At 42.0% G+C, this 24,836-nt stretch overlaps 1 protein-coding gene across 1 annotated transcript in view; it reads left to right on the top strand.

The window, feature by feature from the left end:
- LOC128940730 (neural-cadherin-like) overlaps nucleotides 1–24,836 on the top strand; it is a 41,095-nt gene that overhangs the window by 11,448 nt on the left and 4,811 nt on the right. Inside the window, exons 10-29 of the mRNA XM_054282413.1 lie at nucleotides 1,900–2,072; nucleotides 2,156–2,323; nucleotides 3,257–3,506; nucleotides 4,727–4,854; nucleotides 6,118–6,304; nucleotides 6,438–6,581; nucleotides 8,090–8,373; nucleotides 9,292–10,909; nucleotides 12,822–12,915; nucleotides 13,701–13,885; nucleotides 14,461–14,693; nucleotides 15,737–16,014; nucleotides 17,676–17,890; nucleotides 18,174–18,301; nucleotides 19,124–19,251; nucleotides 19,506–19,638; nucleotides 19,721–19,901; nucleotides 22,686–22,852; nucleotides 23,507–23,771; nucleotides 24,619–24,799. Coding sequence (XP_054138388.1) covers nucleotides 1,900–2,072; nucleotides 2,156–2,323; nucleotides 3,257–3,506; nucleotides 4,727–4,854; nucleotides 6,118–6,304; nucleotides 6,438–6,581; nucleotides 8,090–8,373; nucleotides 9,292–10,909; nucleotides 12,822–12,915; nucleotides 13,701–13,885; nucleotides 14,461–14,693; nucleotides 15,737–16,014; nucleotides 17,676–17,890; nucleotides 18,174–18,301; nucleotides 19,124–19,251; nucleotides 19,506–19,638; nucleotides 19,721–19,901; nucleotides 22,686–22,852; nucleotides 23,507–23,771; nucleotides 24,619–24,799 — 5,140 coding nt within the window. The remainder of the gene's footprint in view (nucleotides 1–1,899; nucleotides 2,073–2,155; nucleotides 2,324–3,256; nucleotides 3,507–4,726; nucleotides 4,855–6,117; nucleotides 6,305–6,437; nucleotides 6,582–8,089; nucleotides 8,374–9,291; nucleotides 10,910–12,821; nucleotides 12,916–13,700; nucleotides 13,886–14,460; nucleotides 14,694–15,736; nucleotides 16,015–17,675; nucleotides 17,891–18,173; nucleotides 18,302–19,123; nucleotides 19,252–19,505; nucleotides 19,639–19,720; nucleotides 19,902–22,685; nucleotides 22,853–23,506; nucleotides 23,772–24,618; nucleotides 24,800–24,836) is intronic.

Below are 24,836 nucleotides of genomic sequence, written 5' to 3' on the forward strand. Positions count from 1 at the left end.
GGCAGCTGTTTGAGATGGCAAACCTGCAGATAACGAGGTCACCTTATGCCTAGCACTTTCCCAGTGTCTCTACATAAGTAATCAATGCTTGAACGTCACAGAATTAAAAATAGCTTTTTCCCTAACAAGATCAAAGGCCATTAGTCATAGGTTTCTATTCATCCTGGCAACTGCTGGTTCTTTACTCTCAGCACTAGGATGTTGGTTAAATTCCTGATTTAGCCATGCATCTTATCATCTGTCTGCGAAACAGACATTAAAGAAATTCTAAACTGTAGTAGGGATGGTACAGTAAACACTAAAGTTGTGTCAGAAGCAAGCAAAGCACCTGAAATGAGAGACTACCACCCTTTGTGTTTTTTATTACAATGAAATTTAACTGAATTTGGCTGTTAAAGACAGCATAAATACATACACACACACAAGCCTAAACACAAAAAAGGAGAATTTTACAGTGATTTATGGCAGTTAATTCAATTTTCATTAATCTGTCTTAGTGCTGGTAAATCTCTTGTGAGATTTCTCTGTTACTTGTCTGTCACTGACATACCAAAGACAAGAATCCCAGGACAATTAAATGGCACAGGGACAAGTGAAGCAAATTAAATCTCAAATTACTGCTCATAGAGCAAGTGGTTGCTGCTGTTTAAAGTTGTACTGCTCCACTACTACACACTGTAGGCATTAAAGGAGAAGACCGAAACAGAAAACATGACTGCTCCATAGGCAGTTCTGATTATCTCACATCAAAAATGCTAGAGGACACACATATAAAGGACATCAAAGATATGAAATAGTTTCTGAACAAGACACAAATTAACAGACTGACTGGGTTGCCTAAACCCAACAGCAACAGCCTTCCCACAGTCAGCTTTGATACCCTGAGCTAGTGGAGCCTTAGTACAGGGAAACAGCTCAAAAACACAATCAGGCAAGCACACGTAGCTACTTGAAAGAGGAATTGGCACTGGATGGCTGAGGATAGAGGGAAGAGCTGGACCAAAAATCAGTGCAATGTAAAGATGAGTGTGGAAGAGACACAGACAGCAGGGATGTGATGGTTTCATATGAAACTGTGCTTCACAGAGTGGAGGGGAGCAGGAAATGACTGCTCATGATTTCCCATCATTTTGTTGGTGTCCCTTCCAGAAATCAGGCCTTAGGAAGACAAAATTAATTATTCTTCTGTGCAGTGGGCTCTTCAAATGCATGACTTTGCCAGCAGATTTTTAGATGATAATTGCGTGAGCAGGTTCAAAGAAGGATTGGTCTCTCTAGAACTACAGACAGAAAGACACGACCTTTGACACAGGTGGATTTCTGGGAACAGGGAGTGAAACTTAAGGAAAGAGACATACATAAAATGATCCTTGCCCTTGCCCTGTGCAGTTTTTCCAAAACACTGTGGGGCTGGAGGCATTTTTTCTGTGACCTGAGTCTTTGTGCTTTGCAATTACCTAGTGCCTCCCACTGGCAGTGCTGCTGGCACCACTCATATTCAAGACTAATTCAATTCACACAGAATTCCCTTTGATACCAACCTGCTTTTATCATTAGCTGAGCCCAGCAGGCTGGGCTGTGATCCAAAGCAGTGGGCATGTGAGCTGCTGTGGGGTTGCCAGCACCACCCTGGAGTGGCACCAGTGCTGGCAGCAGCAGTGTCAGTAAATCTGCACCACCAGCAGCTCACTTAACAACCCAGCGTGGCAGGGGAGAGGGAAGGGGAAGCTGAAAGAGAACTATAGACGCTGTTGGTGACAGTACTTTATAACCTGCTTCAGTACAGAAACATTTAATCTCCCATGAAGGGAACAATGATGTTTTACAGGGGTATTTCTTTACAAATACAGCCTGCTAAACCAGAGCAGACCTGCTGACAGGATCTTTGTCTTTTCAAAGACTTCCTCAGCGAAGACACTCCGGTGGGGACGAGTTTCCTCCGAGTTGCAGCTCACGACAGTGACCAGGGTGTGAATGCTGCTGTCACATACTCAATGCTAGAGCATCAGCTGGAATACTTCCAGATCAACCCCAGCACAGGCTGGTTGTACGTGAATTGCCCACTACCCCAGGTAATGTGAGAGTCCAGCCCCTCAAATCCATTGCAGAGGGTTAATTGCAATATTTTCAAGCATCCTGTGCCTCTGTTTCCCAGACAATGCGCATCAGCTGCTATATTGTAGCCACAGACGGCGGGAACAGGAGCAGCACGGTGGAGCTGACGGTGACTGTCACCAGTGCACTGAGCCAGCCCCCACAGTGGGAACAGAGCTCTTACTGGGTCACCATCCCCGAAAACACCATTCGTGACACCAAGATTGTGGTAGGTTAAAAGCTTGATTGCTTCTCTCCCTCTTCATTTCCACTTCTTCCTCTGTTGTGCTCTAAGTCAGGAGTTCACAGATGCCTGCTCTGCAGCCTGGCTGCATTGCCCTGTGCCCTTATGAGCCTTCACTGCTCTGTACCCATTAAAGTTTGCCAGGCGTACCTGTCACAGAACAGGGGGGCATTTCAGCTGGCAGCAGTTTGCCCAGTGAATTCTTACATTAATGCCCTCAAGGTGTGCTTCCACAGGAGCAAGACTTATGTGCTGCCAGAGAAGGAAATTCTTGTGTGTTCCCTCCAAGAGCCAGCTCCTCACTCCTCCATCCTCATCCTCAGTGGGCTGTGCTATCTGCTTGTGTCTTTCTTAAAGGTTTTCTCAGTTTAGCACAAGAGCGTGGAGTGACATAGTTTGCTTTGGACTCTTCTAACTCAAACCAATTCCTTTTTAACCAGTAGAGACTTGGTCTTTAGGGAAAGAAGACTTAGTCTTCTGTATATTGCCACATAATTCCTGCCTTCCTCCTCCTGCATGTAATATTGAAGCACTTGGAAACAATTTAGGGTTTGAGTTTTTCTTCTGTAACTTGCTGAGTAAAATGTACAATTCAGTGGAGAAATGGTCTCCTTATGGATCAGTTTTGCTTTGGAAGGAGCAGAGGGGAAGGATTTCCTATAGCTGTGCTGCAGTTCTGACTTGGAACATTTACAGGCAGATAAATTTCTTGTTGATTTAACACCTGCACCAAACCTAGATATTGTAAAATAAAACTCAGCTCTGTAAATGTTTCTATTTTGTCTGTTACCCGAGTCATACAGGCGAGTATGTTCTTGGAGAACATACATGTGTTCATGTTTCTGCCATCAAACTCATCACCCAACACTTGCAACCCCGTGCTTCATGAATGTATGTGGTGGCTCTTTTCTTCTCCAGACCATCAAAGCCACATCCCCTCTTGGTGATCCCAGGGTCACGTATAACCTGGAGGAGGGTCAAGTTCCAGAGACTAACATGCCAGTTCGTTTCTATCTGAAGCCAAACAGAGCTGATGGATCTGCTTCTCTTCTAGTCGCTGAACCACTTGACTTTGAGACTACTAAGTTTTTCACCCTGACAGTCCGGGCACAAAACGTAGCAATGACTCCTTTAGCTTCCTTTGCCACTGTTTGTGTGAATATTACAGGTAAGCTTTGCTGCTGTTCAGAAAAATATTATTTTTAGTATAATGCCATGAATTAAGGTAATATCCATGAAATGCCAAGCCACCTCAGAATACTTTGTATTTTTCTGTACTGTAAATAGTTCTGCAGTCATTAAAGAAGTCTGTCTGAGGCAATTCCTAAGTACAGCCATCAAATGTGGAGATGTGATAGTGCAAAAATGAGCTGTTTGAATGTTTAGGCAGCACTGGAGTTCTGTAAAGGTACTTAGAAAGATTTTCGTTCGAAAGAAGGAAAAATCTAGTACTTGTTCCCAAGCTATTGAAAAGAGATGAGTGTTACTGAAAATACTCTGTGCTATAGAAAGCGAAACAGCTCAGATAGGCCAGGTTTGTGTTGGATATCTGTTTAGGGGTTTTTGTTACATTCAGTATTTTCCATTGCATACTGAGATTACCGGCACGAAATTTATCCTTATGATAAATGCAATTTTCAAAAATTTGATCCAAACCTCCTTATAGTAGGATCTTTTCATAAGTCTCTGTTCCAGTAGATCCACATAAAACTATAAATCTGATATTAATCCCTGTTTTTGCAGGATTAGTAGAGTTACTTTTGTTAGGCAGGCATTCAAATGAAAATATGAATAAATGAAGTCTCCAGCAAAAACATTTGTCTTGCCCACCACCATGGAAATGAAAATGGGGTAGTAATTTGAAAGGGAATCCAACTTTCCTGCTTCAGTTTATCACAGCATTGTCCTGTCTTTCACAATCCACCAATGCAAAACCCCTCCAGGCTGTAGAGCAAGGTCTGAGCCTCATTGTAGGTTATGGATCCTGTCCCAAAAGGTTTTTCCTGTAGTGCAGTTATTGATACCAGAATTTGGCAGAAACTTTATTCTGCTCACAAGAAAAAATCCTTTTTCAGCAATTTAGCTGTGGATGAAAGCCCTCCTGGTCCTGGCATTTACAGACTTAGTATATCTCTGGTCAAACCATTAGCCACTATCTCAGCTGGCATTAGGCCACTGTTTCCCAGAAACTGCCCAGTGCCTATAAAATATCTCCTGACTGCTACCATGAGAATGGGAAAACCCAGAGCAGGATTGCTTATTACTATAATCATTATAAGTTCTTCCTCCAAGCAAAATACAACTGTGGGGAAAATACCAAAAAAACACAGTAAACAAAAAAGTTTTAAAATATTTTCTTACCATGACCCTCATCACCTCCTTTTCCAGATGTCAATGACAATGTTCCATTCTTCATGTCCTCTAACTACGAGGCGTCTGTGCCAGAAGGAGCAGATGTTGGCACGTCCGTGGTTCAGGTGTTAGCTATGGACTTGGATTCTGGCCTGCATGGAGAGGTTTGACCTTAATCCAGTTCCTTTCCTCACCATACTCAAGCTGTGGTACTGTAATTAGTGAGAATGTGCAGGGTAATGAGCCACCAGCAGTTCTTACAGCACTTGTCAAGCATTTGTGTGTCTCATGGCTGGTGTGCCTCTCACGGGATGCAGGAGAGAAGATGCCAGAAGTGACCTCAGGGTCCTGCAGCTCATCCTGATCCAGCAACCACGACAAAGCACTGCTGCATGATTCTCTGGGCTGCTCCCATGACAAGACAAGTGGCTGTGGCTGCAGGACATGTTTTCAAACTCTTGCCTCTTTAGCTCATTTTTTAATTGACCATCAGTGATTATTGTCAGTTATTCACAGCCTTTTAAGTATGGTCGATTAAACACCATCATTGGTCAAACCAGCATTTGACCATCATAGTAATAATGACCCAAGCCTAGGAAAAAGCAGAATTCTGAAGGGAATTGCTCATTTTCTTTGTATTTTCCTGAGCCATTTCTAAAAATCCTGCTATCTCTTCTGTGAAGAAACTCTAGCTAGTGGAGACTCAGGGAACTCTGCTGTTCTGGAATTGTCATTTTGTAGCTTCTGAAGAGCAACCTGTGTGGTAGAACAGTTGGTGCTGCTCTGGGCATAACGTGGGAGTGGGGATGGAACTGGTGCTTTTTCAGAGAATGACTTTTATTAAAGGGAAAAACATGAATAGCTTTCATTGGTGGAGATTTTCATTTATTCAGTCTCACTGAACAGGACCCAAATAATTAGCTTGTTTGTTTGTTTGTTTTTGCTTTGTGGGATTTTTTGTTGTTGTTTTGGGGTTTTTGGGTTTTTGTTTGTTCAGTTGTTTTTTGTTTGTTCAGTTGTTTTTTGTTTTGTTTTTGGGTTTTTTTTGTTTTTTTTAATCAGAAGCACAGTGAATTACTAGAAGCTGAGGGGACACCAGGGAAAATACCAGTCCATACATCCTCTCTCCTTCTGTTATTCATGATCTTTCTTAACTGCTCCTACTGGCCACTGTTGGAGATTAGTATTGGGCTTGATGTGCCTTGATGTTACTGGTACAGATGTTCTTCTGTTTGAGAATTCTGTACTTTTTATATAAAAATAAACAAAAAATTTAGAAAAAATTTTTTCAGGCGATCTGTCTTTCCTCAGAATGTTGCTACTTTGCAGACACAAATAGGAGGCTACTGAGGAAGGGGGAGGTCACAGCACTTAGACATGCAACTGAAAATTGAAAATGTAACCTCTTTTAATAACTTCCTTTTTAGGTTCACTACTTAATATTAAAAGATGCTAATGAGGATTATCAGTTCTTCACCATTGAACCTGAGACAGGAATTATTTACACCCAGGCATCTTTTGACAGAGAGAAAAGAGCCTCTTACTTGATTGAAGTTCAGTCTCAGGACTTATCAGAATCTGCTAGACCTGGTGTTCATGGGCAGCCCAACACAGGTAAAACTAAGAAGGAATTCTGTATTGGGCTTTTTAACTTTCATAGGCTTGGCAGGTGTGTGAGCTGTTTGGAATAAAGCAGTGTATTCCACCTCTGCCATTTCTCCTCTGTGTTCCTCCTGCGTGTCCTCAGACACAGCCTACGTGAGGATTTTTGTCAGCGATGTCAACGACAACGCCCCGGCATTTCCTCAGTCAGTGTATGAGGTCAGCATGGATGAGGACAGGGAGGTGGGGAGTCCTGTTGTGACAGCAACAGCAGATGATGAAGATGAGGGTGAGTGGCCCTTGCATGTCCTTTTAAATTCTTTTCATGTTAATGTGTGTTTGTGTGTAGGGCTACTTCCTACATGGACAAACAGATCTCTGCACTCAGGAGACAATTCCATGTTTCAAACATTTGTAAAAGTGGGGAGAGAAGTTCTGGGTGCCTATGAGTGCTGTCTTTAATTAGGTGCTCAGGTTTGTAGTGCAAAGATTAAGTTATCTGGCAATGTCTTTGGGGCAGAATGAAATCAGCTGGAATCACAACACTGCTGTAACTTTGTGCTCACTCTTTCCAGAGCACATGCTTGCTTTTTGCTGACTCCTGTGCTTTCAAGATCTCCCTAGGAGTCAGTTCTATTTCCCACTATTGTAAAAAAATCAAGTTGTGTTTTTTGGTGTGTTAGTTAGATTTTTAAATATGCTTGTGGAAGGAACTGACAAACAGTGGAAAATGTGGGATGGCATGGTCAGAAATGAAGTCAGGAAGAAAGGAAAAGTCAGACCTTCAATTTGAGCTCACCTTGACACCAGCTCTGATGGTGTGAAGCTGCCCCTACTGTGTGGTAAGACCAGATGGACAGAGCCAGTCCAACAGCACGTACAACATGCTGACAACAGTCAGTCCCTGTCTTTGCATTTTGGTTACTTTTGTGAGCTGGTCCAGCTCAACTTGCTCAAGAGAAACAAATCTGTTGGTTAAAAGAAGGCAAGCTGGTGACAGAGCCCGGATGAGAGCCAGAGGGAGGTGTTGCTGGGAGCAGGGGAGAGCTGGCTGTTCTTTCAGTGACAGTGCTGCAAGGCCTTTTCACTTTCTAGCCATCCATAATGCTCTAGTCTTGTCATCCACAGCTGACTCACAACTTAAAAAGCTGAATGTTCTTTTTGCTCCTAGCAGCTCACCTATTTAATTTAGGAAATTACTTTGTATACTGGAATGCAATTTTTTTTTTACCTTTCCAAATAAGTAAACAGGAAGCACTAAACTATTTGTTGTTGTTCCTAAAAGTTTTGCAGCAAACAAAGAGCTGTTGGTGCACAGGTGGAATGTTTGAAGATGAATTCTTGCTCAAAATAGAGGACTTCTGTTTTGTTCTAGCACCACCCAGTGGTTTTAAAAAAGTTAAGGAATACTGGCATTTGAAGTGAGAGGCTTAGGAAACATTGAGTAAGAATAGCTTCTTGTATTTTCAGAGTATGTTACATTTTTATTATTGGCAAATGAATGCACAATAATTTAGAGGCACACAATCTCTCCATTATCAATCAACAAGTGCTTGTCTGTGTCTGTAAATTATACTTGTAAATATAAATGCAAACCTAGCCTCCTATCTACTACACACAAAATCTTCAAATTTCATATACAGATCATTCTATATATGTTTTTATGTTTTATCTCACACACATACACCCACATCAGTCTTGGAAAATAAGGTTTCTCTTGGATACATGTCCATTGTGCATAGCTGGATTGAACATTTCATAGAGAGAACAGGGGCCAATTGTTTCTTTCTCTTATAGGTGCAAATGCCAAACTAAGGTATCAGATCACTTCAGGAAATGTGAAAGGGGTTTTTGATGTGGAACCTGAGATTGGAACTGTCTTCATTGCTCAGCCTCTGGATTATGAACAAGAAAAACATTATGAGCTCCGGCTTGTAGCTTCTGATGGAAAATGGGAAAACCACACTCTTATCATCATCAATGTTGTCAATAAGAATGATGAAGCACCAGTCTTCACTCAGAATGAATACCAGGGCAGTGTCTTGGAGGAGCTCACTGATCTGCCAGTACTTGTCCTAAAGGTAAAGCAGTTTCCACAAAGCAGGGCAAAACCTGGCTTTGTGTTCAGTCAATCCCATCCATTCACACAAATCCAAAAAGATAGTGCATATAGGGTGGGTGAGACCTGGTATTAGGATTTAGCTAGCAACTTTCTGTAAATAATAGAATAAAGTAAACCTGGTAATTTTTCGTGGTGGACTTGCTCTCCTCACCTACATAAATAGCAGCTGGTTTTGATCTTAGGGTCTTTTTCAAACTGATTTCTAATTATTGGAAAATGGGATAATTTCCTTTACAAAGAAGATTTGGCACATTTTGAGTAACTCCATAAGCACAGAATGCTTGGCATGTGTACTTTATGCATGTAATGGTTAAATTTTTGCTACCAAATAAACATTACCAGGGATTGTTCTTTGACTCCAGCTCAATCATCTTCATTGTTTTGTTGTTAGAGCAGCTCTTGGTAGGTCCAACTAGCAATCTCCTAAACAATCCCTGGATGCAAATCAGGAGCCGGGAACTCTCTCTGGCCTATGCTGATAATCAGCTTGGATGTATGGCCTGTTTTCACAGCAGTCTGTAAACTCAGAGAGAATCAGCCTCTGCTTGCCTTTGTATTCCAGCTCCAAAAATTTCACAAGAAATATTTTCTCAGCAGAATTGTTATTATTTTCACTTAAATCTTCCTACAGTTTTTTCTCTTTCCAAAATAAACAGGGAAGCAGAATATATTAGTCAGTGGAAATGTCCTGGTTTTGTTCCTCTGGGCTGTACATGATATTTATTGAAAGAGTACTTGAAGTACTCAAGCCAATAGATGCTTGCTGTTAAAATTCACACTGTTCATTTAGCCTGCACTCTAGCAGCTGCCATCAATGAGAGAAGTGTGATTTCCCTTTTTTTTAACATAAACACTTGCCTGCTCTGGCTTGTTCCAGGTTTCTGCAACAGATCCCGACCAAGCAGCAGATCAAGCTGCCATTAGCTACTCCCTGCACGGGCAGGGAGCCGGCAGCGAATTCAGCATCGACGAGAGCACAGGTGAGATCAGCGCACACACCAGGCTGGACCGGGAGAAGCGATCCACGTGGCGCTTCCTTGTTCTCGCCACAGATGAGGGCGGAGAGGGCCTGACTGGCTTTGCAGACGTGATCATAGAAGTGAGGGATGTGAACGACAACGCGCCCCTTTTCCTCTGTGTGTCGGATGGCTGTTTCACAGGCCACATCCCTGAGGGCTCTCCAGCTGACACTCCTATCATGGAAATGACAGCAGTGGACCTCGATGACCCCAAGGCTGGTATAAATGCTGTGCTAACATACAGTATCATTCAGAACGTCAAAAATGAAATTAATTTGAACTTGTTCTCAATTGATTCAGTTAGTGGCACCATCTCTACGGTGCTTGGGTCCTTGGACCGTGAGAAGGAAGACAAATACCTAGTGGTGGTTGAGGCCAGAGATGGAGGAGGGCTCACTGGGACAGGCACTGCCACTATTTTGGTGACTGACGTGAATGATCATGCTCCAGTCTTCCTGCAAAGGATCTACACAGCATTTGTCTCTGAGAATGCGAGTATTAACACTGAGGTGGCAGTGGTGTCTGCTGTGGACAGAGATGAGGGAGAAAATGCCATGGTGACATTCAGCATTGTTGATGGGGACAATGACCGCAAGTTCTCCATAGAGACAGATGAAGTCAACAACTGTGGGTTTATCCGACTACGCAAACGGGTCGACTTTGAGAAACCTCATGAGAGGGTATTCAATTTGACTGTGAAAGCAGAGGACATGGATTTCTTCAGCATTGCTCACTGTGTGATCTATGTGGAGGACTCAAATGATCATGCCCCTCTCTTCTATCCACAGTTCTATGAAGTGGCTGCACTTGGGGAAGATGTACCAGTTGGCACCAAAATTATTCAGGTTTCTGCTGTGGACTTGGATTCTGGCCTGAATGGGAGGTTTTCTTTCCACCTGCTAAACAAGTCTGATCCAGGTGGCCAGTTCTCTTTGGCTAGTGATGGGTGGCTGATGGTTGCAGGATTGCTGGATTATGAGATGGCGGCTCAGTACCAACTCATGGTGATTGCCACTGATATGGGACAGCCCCCTCTGACCGGCAGTGCCACTGTTTTGGTGGCTCTGCAGGATGTAAATGACAATGGGCCAGAGTTCGAGGCACATTATAACCCAGTGGTCTGGGAAAACACAGTTTCTCCACAGGTTGTCCAAATGAATGAGACCTCCACACTGCTGTATGCCAAGGACCGGGACACTGCTGCGAACGGAGCCCCTTTCTCCTTTCGCCTCCTCGGTGATCTGGATAGCCTGACCAGCTTCAGCCTGCAGGACCTCCACAACGGCAGCGCCGTGCTCACCGCCCTGCGTGCCTTTGACAGGGAGGTGCACAAGGCGTTCTACCTGCCCATCCTGATCACAGACAGCGGGGTCCCGCCCATGAGCTCCACCAACACGCTGACCATCAACATCGGGGACCAAAATGACCACCCGCATTCTGCTGGCTACATGGAGTGTCTCATTTACAGCTACGATGGTAAATCACTCCCTGATGTTTGCTTCCAAGTGTGGCACAAGGCCAAAAGAGGCAGCTTTAAGTTTTACAGGAGGACTGTATCCTGTTCCACATTAGCTGTTAGTAGAGGTGCTACTGAAGTTTGCTTAAACCCCAACAGAGAGCAGTAGGTATGTGGGGCACAGGTCTCTGGTGCTTGATTTCTTCTACCACTTGATTTGTAGAAGAAAGTGAGCCAGCCTTGAAGAAGGAGCATAACTGGCTGCTTTTCTTGGCACTTTTCTGTCAAACTTGAGTAATGGTCTCTTGGTTTCAGATACAGTTTTTCAGCAGCATTAACATATCAGGGGAGAAAAAATCACCAAAGTTCATAATGTTGCTGAGAAATTATGAGTCTGAATGCTGAGAACTTTTTTCTCCTCAAACCTTTTTCCTTCTCCAGACTGCATTGAATTTTAATGAATACACTTATACTGAACTCATATGTAAACTGCTGAAACATTCATCTAAGTCTTCAGCTGAAAGATGCTGTTATGGGGGAGTTTTCTGTGAATGCTGGCTGCATGCAGTGTGAGAGAAGCCTTCTTTCCCTTCTTGCTTTGGCAATTAGGCAGCAGTATTCTTGTGATCTGGTGCCCCTATAATAAGCCCATCAGGAAAATAAAGCACACAAGTAAAAATATTTTTGGATGCTTGCATGTTGGCTCAGGGCATTCCTTCCTCTTCTACTCTGCTCTGTGTCCTATGGTTTGATAGCACATTAAATAGATTATCTGTTGTGGCACATTAGGAACTACTTCTGAGTAGATGCTGTTTATTTGTACTGAAGCCTTGTACTGCCTGTTGCATAATTACTCCAGTTCAGCTTCTTGTTAAATTGAAACCAAGTCTGTTTCTATTTGCTGAGAAACTCTGTCTGTAGCTTAAATACCAAACATTTTCATTCAAGCCTGAATTCCATATTAGTTGTTACTTTCATCGGTACATCGGTTAATTTCTGAGAGGGACTATTCAAGACCTCAGATCTTTGATTATTAAAAATATAGAGGACAGGCAGAATCAAAAGGCTACTATGACATTGTATGTTACATTCATATCCTGTGGGAATCAAACACCAGGGCATCATGTATATTGTCTCCTGCAAAATATCCAGTGAGTGTTGCCACAGCTGCCAGAGAGGTACAGTTTCCTCTCCTTGCATTCAGTTCCTCGTTTGTCAGGGTCTGTGCTGCTCCTTGTCATATGGTGAACTCCTGCATTTATCCTTTTTGTGTATCCTTGATTCTTTACTCAGTAGGTTTATGAATTCAGAAAACTATTTCCTTCAGAAGTAAGGAGGAACCTTTCCTTCAGAAGTAAGTTTTGTAAATCCAGAAAATACTAATTTGTTGGTTTTGCTGAGAGGATGCAAAACAAACAGAATACATGCTGCTTTCCATCTCACCCCAGTCTCACCATCTACTCAAAATAAGCCTGACCACTGTATTTTGGACATCCTCTCTATCTTGCTGTAATTTCTATCTTGCTGTAATTTCTATCTTGCTGTAATTGCTACTGCTTTTGCCTTTTATAACCCAGTCTGAATTTTGGTTCTTTGTCCTGCCAAACACCAATCCCTGTCTAAACCACTTTGTAAGTTGGTTGAATAATGCAGATAAAGTAGTGAAAATTCTCAGCGGTGGCTTTTCTTTTTTTCATTCCCATTGCTTTTCATTGCAGTCACCTGTAGAATTAAATCTATGTAGTCATACAGCAAACATGTGACAAGCAGGGCACCATGTGGCATTTGCAAACCAGTACATGCCTCTCGAGAACTACCACAACTGTTTTTGTAGAGGTCTTAGGCTTATGACACATGTGCTTAGACCAGAACCTGTCTGTTCTGGTACATGTGAGAGCTCTGACTGTGCACCTGTGTGCTGTGTTGTTCCAGGTATTCTCCCAACAACTGTACTGGGCCAGGTCAGTGCCCCTGATGCTGATGACTGGGATCGCAAAATCTACCAATTTGAAGGGAAGACATCAAGGTATTTGGAGAGAAAAATGGGAGTTGCATAAATTTTTCTGGGAAAATAGAGCACATACAAAATCACAGCAAGTTTTTACACTGACTCTTTTTTGAAAACATGAGTACAAAATAATTTTGTTGGTTAGACACTTCAGTGTGCAGATCTCCAAAAGCCCTTCTGAGTGTGAGGCTGCAGTAAATAACACTGCATTCCTAACCAGTCTGCTGCCCATTGCCTCATGGGCCAGAATTCTGAATTCCTGTTCACAGTCATTCCCACAATCTGTATCAGTGAGCTGCTACAGGAAACATACCTACTAACTTCTAAATTCCTTCATCCAAGCTCCTGGTGTTTCCATGTCACCATTGGTTTCAAGACCTTTTTAATACTAGATGTATAGACTTGGGAGTGTCTGAATTGTGACTGGAGCTGAGATGTACATGTGCCATTCAGAGGTTTTGACTGAGGTGTCACTCTCAGTGAATGTTATCTACACTAGAGTTTGCACTATTTCCAAAGTTATGGCTATTGCAGCTTTAGTCTTCCTACACAGTTAATACAGCACAGCAGCAGGACAAAACCTTCATTATACACTGGTGAAGAGTCATTAGGAGCCACAGGAGACAGTGTAAAAAAGTTCTGTTCTGCTCTGTCCTTTCATGAGAGAACACATCTGCTATCTTTGATAACATCTGCTATCTTTGAAAAATAGAAAGTGGCTCAGAAAAACCACCAGTGATGATAATTAGAACTTAGCTTTTGAACTTCTCATAGCTTGTTCCTTGGCTTAACTCTTATTACAGGTACTTTATCCTTAATGATAACTCAGGTTTGCTGACTATTAAAGAAGGAACCCCCCCAGGAACATACAACATAAGAGTTAGAGTCATTGATGGAGTCTGGCCAGATGTTATCTCCACTGTAAAGGTCATAGTGAAGGAAATCAAGGATGACGCCCTCCGTAACGCTGGTTCTGTGCGAATAACAGGTAAGCAATGTGCTCAAGTACGGTCTAGGTCTGCAGTGTTACTGCTCTGATACTTTGAATTCTGCTGGGAATGCTCTTAGACATGGGATTAGAATTAATAGTTTTCTAGGTTAGGATTTGAAAATGCATCTTTGCATGGTCCTCTGATGCTGCATGTGAAGGAACACCTATGGAGAAAAAAGACAGCAAGGAAAAGTTGTCTGATTTCTAGACCAACTTTTAAAATACGCAGCAACTTATATTTCAGAAGAAAAACTTTATTTGAACAAGTGTCTGCCCAAAAATCACCAAATTCTTTTAACCTTTGTGGAAAAGTAAAATCTTCTTAAACATGTTTCTGATTCTAAAAAATGATTTTAAAAAACTGGAAATTAATAAAAGTCTAAAAAGTTTCAGAAGACACAAGTTTAGCAGAAGCAATCACGGAAAATTTCAGAGCCTAAAAATTACAATACTCCTAAATTTGCAGTTGAGTCCATTTTCTGCAACCTTATGATTTATTCTGTGCTGCTCCTTTCTTCTATTGCTACAACAGTTACAAGAAACAGGTGTCAAATTTTCAACTGCTGTTACAGGTATCACACCAGAGGAGTTCATATCCCAGTCCCCTGAAAAACAAAGTAAATACTACCAGATGAAGAAGCTGCTTTCAGAAATTATTTCAGTTCAACTGGAAAATGTTCACATTTTCAGTGTACTGAATAGCCCGAGTCCAATCCGAGGAGTTGATGTTTGGTTTGCAGTTTATGGCCCACCTTATTATAAAGCAGAAAAACTTAATGGCAATGTAGCGGCTTCCAGAGCCTGGGTAAGTATCCATCCTGTGTATGAAACCACAGCATCTTCTCATTGGGTCTATTCAGGTAATGCCCAGTGAATGTGAACAATTAGAATGATTGGGGGAGTAGTGTGTGATAGTTTTAAATAGATAGCTTAAATCAGTAAAATCAAACAATCCTTTTGCACTTATACTAAAAGTTTCAAATACTAATGTTCTGAAAGCCAGACTCCAAATACATATTAAGTCACCTAAGCACAATACGCTTTTAGGACTGTGAACATGTTTTTCCTATTAAAAAGACTGTAAAACACTGTATAAAGAATGTGTTTGGCTGTTGCCTTTCTACATGATGCTTTTAGTTCTCCAGTTTTTAGTTCTCTAGTTAGAACTCCCAAGCCAGTCAAACATTTAAATGTTCTAGACTTAAAAGAGCAAAGTAATAAAAGAGCCACTCTCCAGTACAAAACCAGGTAGGAAATATGTGTTTAAAATGTTGTAAATTTCCTTTCCCTCTAGCAAAAAAAACCCAAAAACAAACAAACAAAACAAAAAAACCCCACCACAAACAAACAAAAAAAACCCCAAAACAAACAAAAAAAACCCCAAACCAAAACCACCATTGAAAAGAGTTAAATTATTTGCTCTGTTGGAAACATATTGGTGCAGAGTTGTACCAACTCATACTTGCCAGGAAAGATATTTCTTCACTATCCAGTGCCAATTCCCAGTATGTTTAAGTCAGAAATTCAGATTAAAAATATAGTTTAGATGCTGTGTAAATAATGCATCAGAACCATTAGTGATAAAAAAATTATCCACTCAGTCTAATGAATATTGACAGTATTTTTGCTCTTTAAATGCTTATTCATGCTATAATTGACTTACACCAAGGCTTTGGCCTTAACAGATGCCAGACTGAGCTGCCTTCGCCTGTATAGGGTGAGGTAGACATGGGAAGGAATTGGCATAGCAACCAGTTTTGCAAATAAATAAGACTTGGGCTTTTCATTGCTGTCATTGGTGAGCTCAGTGGAAAAGTCAGATGAATGCAACTAATTATTCTTCTTCAGCTGGAAAGCATTCTGGACATAAATATCACCCAGACTGGCATTGATGAGTGTGTGACTGCAGAGTGCACTCACAGCAGCGGATGCGTCAGTAAGCATGAACAGAACCATGTACCAACCATAACCACAGCTGGAAGTGTTTCACTGGTGTCTGTGACAGTCCTGAGCCATGCTGTGTGTGGCTGTGCTGCTCGGGAGAATCCTCATCTTTCCTGCTCCTCATACCAGACAAACCCTTGTCTCAATGGTGGCACATGTGTGGATACTGATTTGGGCTACAGGTGGGTAAAGCTCCATAAGGTGTACAAACACAGTGCATGTAGAGCAGACTGTAAGGAGGATGAGTCAAAGCTGCAGGAACCCTCACTGCATGGCTTCCCACTGTGGCAAATCTAAGCTTTGTTATGCTTCACACACAGGTCTTGCAAAAGAACCTCTATTCTCAGGTACATATAATAGGTACATATATTTTATGTTCAGCATAGTCTCCAGGAAAACCTTGGGAACATTCCAGGCTGCACCAGTTCCATTAATGCCACCCTGCAAAATGCTCTTAGTTTGTGCAGCCTGCCTTAAACACTTTAATGTTGTTAAATGTTTTAATCACATCTCTTATGTCACTTAATAACCTCTTCCCCACATTTCTTGCCTTATTTGTTTCTCCAAAAATGAGATCTCATAGATAATATAGTATAAAGATGAAAAAAATTATAGGACTGTACTAGCTCAGAATTAGCCTGATCCCATTCCAGAATGTGGCTTCCAGCATGTTTTGCTTAAAAATAATCATCCCAATATAGGAAAGCAGAAACATTGGCCAATGTCTTCATAGCACCCTTAGTAGGGGTGACAGGACTCAGACTGAAGCTGCAGAAGCTCTTGTCATGCTAAAGTTCTTATTGCTACTCAGGTATAATCAGACAGGGAAATTTTGCTGCCCAGAAACTCTAGGCAGGCTCTGTCACCTATCATTTGTTCAACTCTGAGGTTTCTTTGCTTTTGCTCCATTTTCAGTAGTTTTGGGTGTCATCTTTTCCTGCATCCAACCCCGATCATTCTGCTCTCAAAGGTACTAGCAATCAAAAGGAAACAGAAACTCAGAAATAGGATCCCAGCTGATCTCCCTTCCTGTCCCTCTGCCCATTTATGTTGTTTCTTTGGTTTCCCACTTAGAGGTTCTGTTACTGTCATACTGTGGCTACTTTTTTCTACAGATTATTAAGGAAAGAACTCCAAGTGTCTCTTGTTTGATAGTGTAAAAGAAATAAACTAGCAAGTATCTTGCAATAAATACGAAGAGGTCAAGATTTATGACTGCCACATCCCACTTTTTCTGGGTGATATTTCCTCCCCACACCCTTCCTGCAGAGACTCCAATTGGACACAAGCTGAAATTCTTTCCCAGTGAGAATAATCAACCATTGTATTAATCTCCCCAGGGAGGTGGTGGTTTACCCAGCAATGGACTCTACCAAGATGCTAGGCCATCTTGTCTAGATCATTCTTTTGCCAAGAAAAGTTGGACCAAATTATACTTGAGGCCCATTCCACCTGGCATTCTGTGATTCTGATTTTCCTTTGCTTTTCCTGTCAGCATTACAAAGTCTTCAGACAAGCTGATAACTAAGCCTAGTGAAAAACATGTTTTTCTTTTTTTGTGCTGAAGATGTAAGAGGTTTTCATGAGCTTTATGTATTACAACAGGTCCATCATTTACTCACAGAATATCCTTGCATAGACATATTATAATTTAGACTAAATTTATATTGTGTTTGTACAAACAAGTCAAAACATTTGTTGAAGTTTTGCTAATGTTTTACCTGCACTATGGCCTAGGGAACATGGAGTCCTGTGTTTAATGTGGAGAGTCCTGTTCTCCGAAGAGACCTTTGCATTTTCTGTTTGCATGGTGGATATTTGCTTTTATTTTTTTATTAAATAGATGCAAATGTGCTGCAAATTTTCATGGACCAGACTGCCAGCAGACAAAACACAGCTTCAGAGGCCACGGTTACGCCTGGTTCCCTCCTCTTCAGCCCTGCTTTGAGAGCCGCATCTCCTTAGAGTTTATCACTGAAGTTGCTGATGGCCTTCTGTTGTACCATGGACCAGCGGCACAAGGGCAGCCTGGAGAACAGGAAAACTTCCTTGCCTTAGGTTAGCACCTTATAGAGTATTTGTGTTTATGTGAAGGTGAGATTCTACTTAGTTCATAGGTTTGGTATTTTATTTTAAAAAAGGCTCAGAAAGTTACTCCTGGAGAATAAGGAGAATGCACAATAGTTTGCCAGTATGCCTATTGTGTCACTGTTAGAAGCTGGACTTTTTTTAAGCTGTCTAAAAATCTTCTCCAACTAAGATCTAACTGCAACAGTAATTTCAATTTCATTTGAATAGGAACATGGTTACTGCATATCCAATAAGAGTCTTTCCTTTGCAGAACTCTCTGGTGGTGTCCCATCGCTGACTGTGAGCCACAGCTCTGGTGAGCTTTTCCTGCAGCTGTCACAAAAAGTTAATGTTGCAGATCGCCGCTGGCACAATATTAAAATTATAAATGATGGAAAGGCAAGTGTAAATATGGCACAGGCAGTCCTATGTAAGCATTAATTCATGTACCTAGTTATTCCTTCCAAATCCTTCCTCCCTTCTGTGGAACTCAATCAATCAATTTTCCATCATCTCCAAAATGGCAGGGGTAGAAGTTTGTCAGTTCGAACATCCTCTTAGTCTTGAAGCAGTGAAGCAAAACAAGGCCTGGAGAAGTCTGATCCAGTTATGAAACTGGCCATGATATTTCCTTTCTTTAGTTATCTTGTCTGCTACTTAGACAGCAGAGTTGTGATAATCCAGAGGCTAAATGCTTCCTGACGTGATTGGGTGAAATATTTGTACTTTATCTGAGTGAGAAGCCCTCCCCCAGCAAGGGACTTTAGATGTGTAGCACATAGGAGGTAGATGCACTTTTGTGTACAGGAATATCTTGCTGATACAACACTGCTGAAGGCATCTGCTAGGCTCCCCCTTCTCTCCCACATAAGACAAGCCAAAGGGCAGGTCAGGATATGGGATGCAGCCTGACAGACCTTCTGCTCTGTTAGGTTATCTCTCTGTGTTCTGATCTTGCAGAAAACTCCAAGAATGTCCTATGCTCCCTCCACTAGGCCAATGACTTGTCATGGTCATGGCAGAGTTAGATCTTTCTTTTAGTTACATGCCATGTGCAATAACTTTCCAGATTAATATGTGGAGTATTTTATTATTTTAACAAAGTTTCCCGCACTGTAATTGCTAGTTACTGTTCTATCTTCTGAGAAGTGAAAGAAAATATGGAATTAAAATATATGCATGTCTCTGGATATAATTGTTTTAAATAATGCCTTTTTCTAGGAAGTGAAGCTGATTCTTGACAACTGTATGAATGTCTCAGTTAGAGACAGTGGCAGTGTCACTAAGAAGATTTCCCAAATGGATCTGTCTGCCTGTGAAGCCTCTGGAGAGATTGTGGGATCTCAGAGGTAAACAAAAAACAAACAACAAACAAACAAAACCAACCAAACAAAAAACCAAAACCAACCAACCAAAAAAAACCACCACCAACAAAAAAACCCACCACCACCACCAACAACAACAAAAAAAAAAAAAAACCAAAAACCATGAAACACAGCTAGTCAAAAGAGCTACAGAAAAAGGTGAGGGTGGGGTGGTGAAATCAGCTAGGCTGCTGTATTTTGCATGGCACTAATTCTTTCTCTCCCTCCCTCCTCTCCAGCATGGGAAAGCTCTTCAGTGGCCATCAGCCCCTGCAGCTGGGGGGAGTTAAGCAGACCTTGCCTAACCGTGACTCCCAAAGGCACTTCAGAGGGTTTGTGGGCTGCATACGCAACGTCATCGTTGACAGTAAGGTAGGGCCACAGAGATCACTTTTGGCTTTACTGCTGCTAATTGTAAGCACCTGCTGTGATGGTTTTCTTTCACCTTTTCCAGGTCTATGATTTAGAGCACCCTGCAGAGTCCCTGAACAGTGCTCCAGGCTGTGTCCTTATGGATGAAATGTGTCAGAGTGGTGGGATGGCCTCCTGTGGCACCCATGGCAAGTGTGTTGGTGGCTGGGATTTCTTCCACTGTGACTGTTCCCCAGGATATGCTGGATTAGCATGTGAAAAAGGTACTGCAAGTTCTAGGGAGAAATTTGTGGTGAGGATCTGTGGGAGCAGCATCAGACCCTCTGTTCTAGTGTTCAAAGTCATACTGCCATGACTTTGAACGGAATAGAATAACAACACCATGCTGTACTCTGGGAATGATTTAGATCTTCAAAGATGTAAAGATCCTACTAATTCTTGTTAATTAATGTCGCAGATGAGGGTTATGTTTAGAGCTGCTTTATTTTGCAGGGTAGGGAAATGGTCAGACAGGTTGTGTTGTCATTTTTATCACCATCCTATTTCCCAGTGGTGAAAAGGGAAAGATTCTGCATTGTGCCTTTTCCCGCTGCTCACGCTGATTCCAAAATTAAGTTTAATGAACATATGAAACCTGTGGGCATAACCCTCTTGTTATCTTCAGACCCCATTTCCCATTTGTGAAATGGTGATAATTGCATTTACATCTGTCATTAGAATGAATTGCAAGTTGAGCAATTCCCCTAGACCACAGCTGTTGGTGTATGTGGGGGCATAATATCAGGCTGCCTGCATCAAATGCCTGCAAATGCCTGCATCAAATGTACAAAACCAGCATGAAATATGTATCAGAGAACAAAAGTTTCCCGTGGTGGATAATGAAAACCTCTGAGATGTTGTAAGAAAGTGGGAAATTTTAGCACAATTCAAAAACTTGGGAAATAAATTATTTAACTCCTAGTAGTCCACATCCATGTTTCGGGTACAGGGGATATACACTTGAAGTTGCCTTTGTCCCCTCTATCTTAAAACCTTCATCAGCCAAGCAGGAATCAGAAGTGAGTGACAGATGTTTATTGGGACTTCACCTGCCTCAAGGTACAAGGTACAAACAATGTGGTTGATCATAACAATCTGTAAAGAGCACCGGTGCCTTGTAACTCTGGGGGGTTTTGTTGGAAGAGAATTGTCCCACTCAGTCCTGTAGTTTGAGCTACAGGTGAGGATGAGGAGCAGAGAGCAGCTGGAAAGGAGTGCTTACAAGCTAGTGTTGGATCAATATGTTGGAATTCATGAACAGGACAATAGTGCATTACACATATCCTTTCAGCTCAATGCACTTAATTTTCCTTCTTGTATACAGAACAATAATACCCTATGCAGGCAGCCAGACCCTCTCTTTCTCCATCTGCCACACAAGACTTAAAAAGTTTGACTGTAAATTACTCAGTGGAAGCCCTGTCTGTCCAATGAGGGGGAAGACTGGAATTGTAACTGTCATGGTCTAGGCCTGGAGCATTCACTGTTTAAGGTGTTCATAATGACCAAAAAATTGGTTAATATAGTTAAGCTATTTGTATTACAGACAGACATACTGGTTTATAAACGTCTGCCTGGATTCAAATCCTACTCTGTTTTGCACTGTTTTTAAATACTGCTTCACAAGCCCAGCTGCTGTGTTGGTTCTACCCCTCATTACTATGGGACAAACCAAGGGCTCAGAAAACAATTGTTCAAAATCTGTAAGTCATATCCTGATGTAACAGAAAAACTTTGATTGGCACCAGCTTCTTCTAATATATTGGACTGCAAAATGCTGGTGTCCAGCTGGTGCTTTATGAATGACTGTGACATTCTCACAGCAAGGAGCAGACAGCTGAGGACAGGAGTCACTGCAGCATCCCAGGAAAACCCATGCCTGCTCATCAGCTAGAACCTGTAGCTGCAGAGACAGTGAACAAGAAAGAACTGGGTTAAGAGAAATGATGTGGGGGGAAACCTAGAGGAGAAAAGAGAACATGCTTTGAGAAAGGAAAGAGAGAAGACAAACAGTGAAAGGAAAAGAGAGTTCAGAAATTAAGTCTCTTGATCATTTGATATTTCGTGTCCTGAGAACTAAACTAAATGCCCCAGGATGAGCTGGGTACTCTTTGGATTTCTACTTGCACAGCACTGACATCTGATGAGCTGTTGGTGACCCAGTGTCTGTCCTGTCTGTTAACTAACTTGAACTATCTCTTTATCTGGTGAAAAGAAATTTCTTTTTTTCTACTAAGCTTGGCCCAAAACAGATCTAGAATTGCTGTCAGCTAATGAGACGGAAATAGGTGCCTGCTCTGCAAGAGCATCAGGGCCTGGGTAGTTTACTGGTGTTTGATTTCCACAGAAGTATGCAGTGCAACTTCATCAAACTCTGTGCTGGACCCTGGGTTCCTCAGAGAGATAGGGAAACAAATAATTTCAGTACATTTTCCCTAGTTAAAATGGTAAACACTAACTTAATCTCCCTTTGTAGTTAAAAAAGTCCTGTGCCTTCCCTAAGGCTTTCTCTTGTGCCAAGTGAAATGGGAAGTAAAGTGCATATTTTCTAACAGTGGGGGGTTTTAACCATGGGAATAAACTACTGAAGGAAATATTTGATTCTTTTCTTTGGTTGGTTTTTCTGGGAGTTGTTTGGTTTTTCCATTTTTCAGATCAACATAAGCTACTTTACTGGAAAATATGCTTCAGATTTAAAAAAAAAAACAAAGTGATTTGGGCACAGTGTAGGAGTGATTGGGTAGATATAGCTTGTAACAGGCAGACTGCAAGAGACAGTATCTAATTGTCCCTTTCCTACCTAAATTCTGAATCCTTAATTTGTTGGTTTTCTCTTAATTCCCTTTGAAGTGGGACAGAGGTTGCTTTTCATGATGCTTCATCGTATTACCAAAATTCCTTAAGTTCTAAAACTCTGACATTCAGAGCTAGTAAATTCTCCAAGAGCAGAAATCTGAGGGAGCAGCCATTTCTGAGGTTTTCACTTTGATTTTGCGTGCTGTGCTCAGTTCTTCCAGAGTGGGCTTTCGGAAGGGACAGCTGGATCCATTACGAGCCAAGGAGCACCCGCAGCACGCGCAGCACGCGGGTGCAGCTGCTGGTGCGCACCCGCATCTCCCACAGCACCCTGCTCAGCCTGGCCTCTGCCGACGGCAACGGCCACATCCGACTGGAGGTGAGCAGAGCTGCTCTGCCTGAGGCTCTCAGTTTGTCATGGAGTACCACAGCGAGAGAAAAACATGCAGTTTCTGGTTAAAGACACTTGTTCTGTCATGTAAAAAGAGCAAGAATTTTCCATATGAGGGTAACTGCTCTCATTTGTGTTGTCCTTCTCAGCATTACTTTTTGCAATAAATTCTAGTTTGCACTGCTCATAAAATGTCCATGTGATACATGTGGATGAAGAACATTGTTCTGCTTGTCCTGCTTGCTTTTTCCCTTGGCTTCTCTCTTTCCCTGTCTGTCAAACTTGCCTCTACATTTTTGTTGCCGTTGAAAAAAGCTGTGTGGACTATACTAGCCAGAGAGAGGCTAATTATTCTAATTGAAACAGGAGGGTCAGCTGGGAAGACTTAGAGGTAGCTATCAATAGGAAGAAGACTGATTATAAAGAGTTCATGTGAGTTAGAATAGTGGCCTGTAAAAAAAAAAGTTGATAATTCCTCCACCTGTAGTTTTCTTGTGGTAACTTTTATCTGGGAATAAAGCACTTAAAAACAAGAATGCCATTTCCATTTTAAAAACTGACGTCCATTTCTTGAGGCAGGACTGTGTAATAACATTTAGAAGTGCAATTCTGTTATTAAAGGTCTTTATCATCTTCTTCTAGGTGGTTGAGGGTTTCTTCAGTGTTAACTTCAGTTTGGGGGACAAAACCCACTCTTTGAGAATGAGAACATTACGTATAAACAATGGCCAGTGGGTTCTTCTGACCATGGAGCGCTACAACAATGAATTTACCCTACGTGTTAACAGTGGTGGAGGGGATCAGGAAGTCACCTCTGTCTTGGGTGTGAATAGATGGTTTGAAATGGATTGGGCAAGCATCGTGCTAGGAAACCGCCTTCCCAGTCATTCAGAGAATGATTTCCAAGGTAAGTGATATGATGGATTCCTAATAGGGGGGAATTAAAGCCTGAAAGTGGCATCTTTGAGTGTATTGGATAGTCTACAACCCAGGTAACAATTCCTGTATGGACTACTATACCCTTCCTTTACTGGGGAATTCAGTGTTCAACCCTATGTGCCATTGTATCTGGTTCTATTGAAAGCATGAGATTTCCTGTAAATATTAAAAAAATAGCACTTCAGTTTTTTGTTTCATAGAATCACAGAATAGGTTGGAAGAGGTCCTAAAGATCATCTCGTTCCAAGACCTCTGGCAGAGGCACTTCTACCAGATCAGGGTTTCTTATGCCTCAAGCAGTGTACTCATGGTGTGATCTCCTGTTTTTGTCTTGCAAGGATCTAAAGAACAGGCAACACAACTTTGGTCAGGAGGAGAAAGAATTACAAGGCAATTTGTGGTGCTCTCTTCATTTCCTGGGGTTGCGTGCTGAGACAGATTATTGTTCAACAAGAAGACAGCTTTTCCCATTCTGTTGCTTTTTATTCAGCCCCACTTTTAAAATTATATCTTAAATCTAGGTTAATTTAGTGGAGCTGTTCTGATTCATAGCACCATTCTGCTGAACTGTGGTATTGGTACAGTGCAGCTCTCCTGCAGAGGTATTGTCAATCTGTAGATTGACCAGAGCACAGTAGACATATTTTCTGTCTCTCTCCTAAAATAAACCTGAGGAGTATAAGGATATTTTTAAACAATGTTTTAAGTTTTCTTCAATGCTTTAAGTTCTCCCACTTATGTGCTGGGGGCAAGGCTTGAGGTGGGGAAGAAGCAAACGGAATGTGCTCCTGTGCTGCTCCTGTGCTTTGTTGCAGGCTGTATGCGCGATGTCCGGCTGGACGGACAGCCGCTCCTCGTGGAGGGCAGGAGCACAGAGTTCGGACTGATTCTGAGGCGGCAAGGGGTCACCATGGGCTGCCACTCCAGTGCCTGCAGCAGCCAGCCCTGTTACAGCCCCTTCCTTTGTGTAGACCTTTGGAGAAAATACGAGTGCCGGTACATGAAGCTTTTGTTTTCATCCAGGGGTGGCTGG

The sequence above is a fragment of the Melozone crissalis genome, unplaced genomic scaffold (genome assembly GCF_028551555.1).
Source record: "Melozone crissalis strain CALT ecotype California unplaced genomic scaffold, PUWL_Pcris_2 ptg000002l_1, whole genome shotgun sequence".
NCBI classification, from domain to species: Eukaryota; Metazoa; Chordata; class Aves; order Passeriformes; family Passerellidae; genus Melozone; species Melozone crissalis.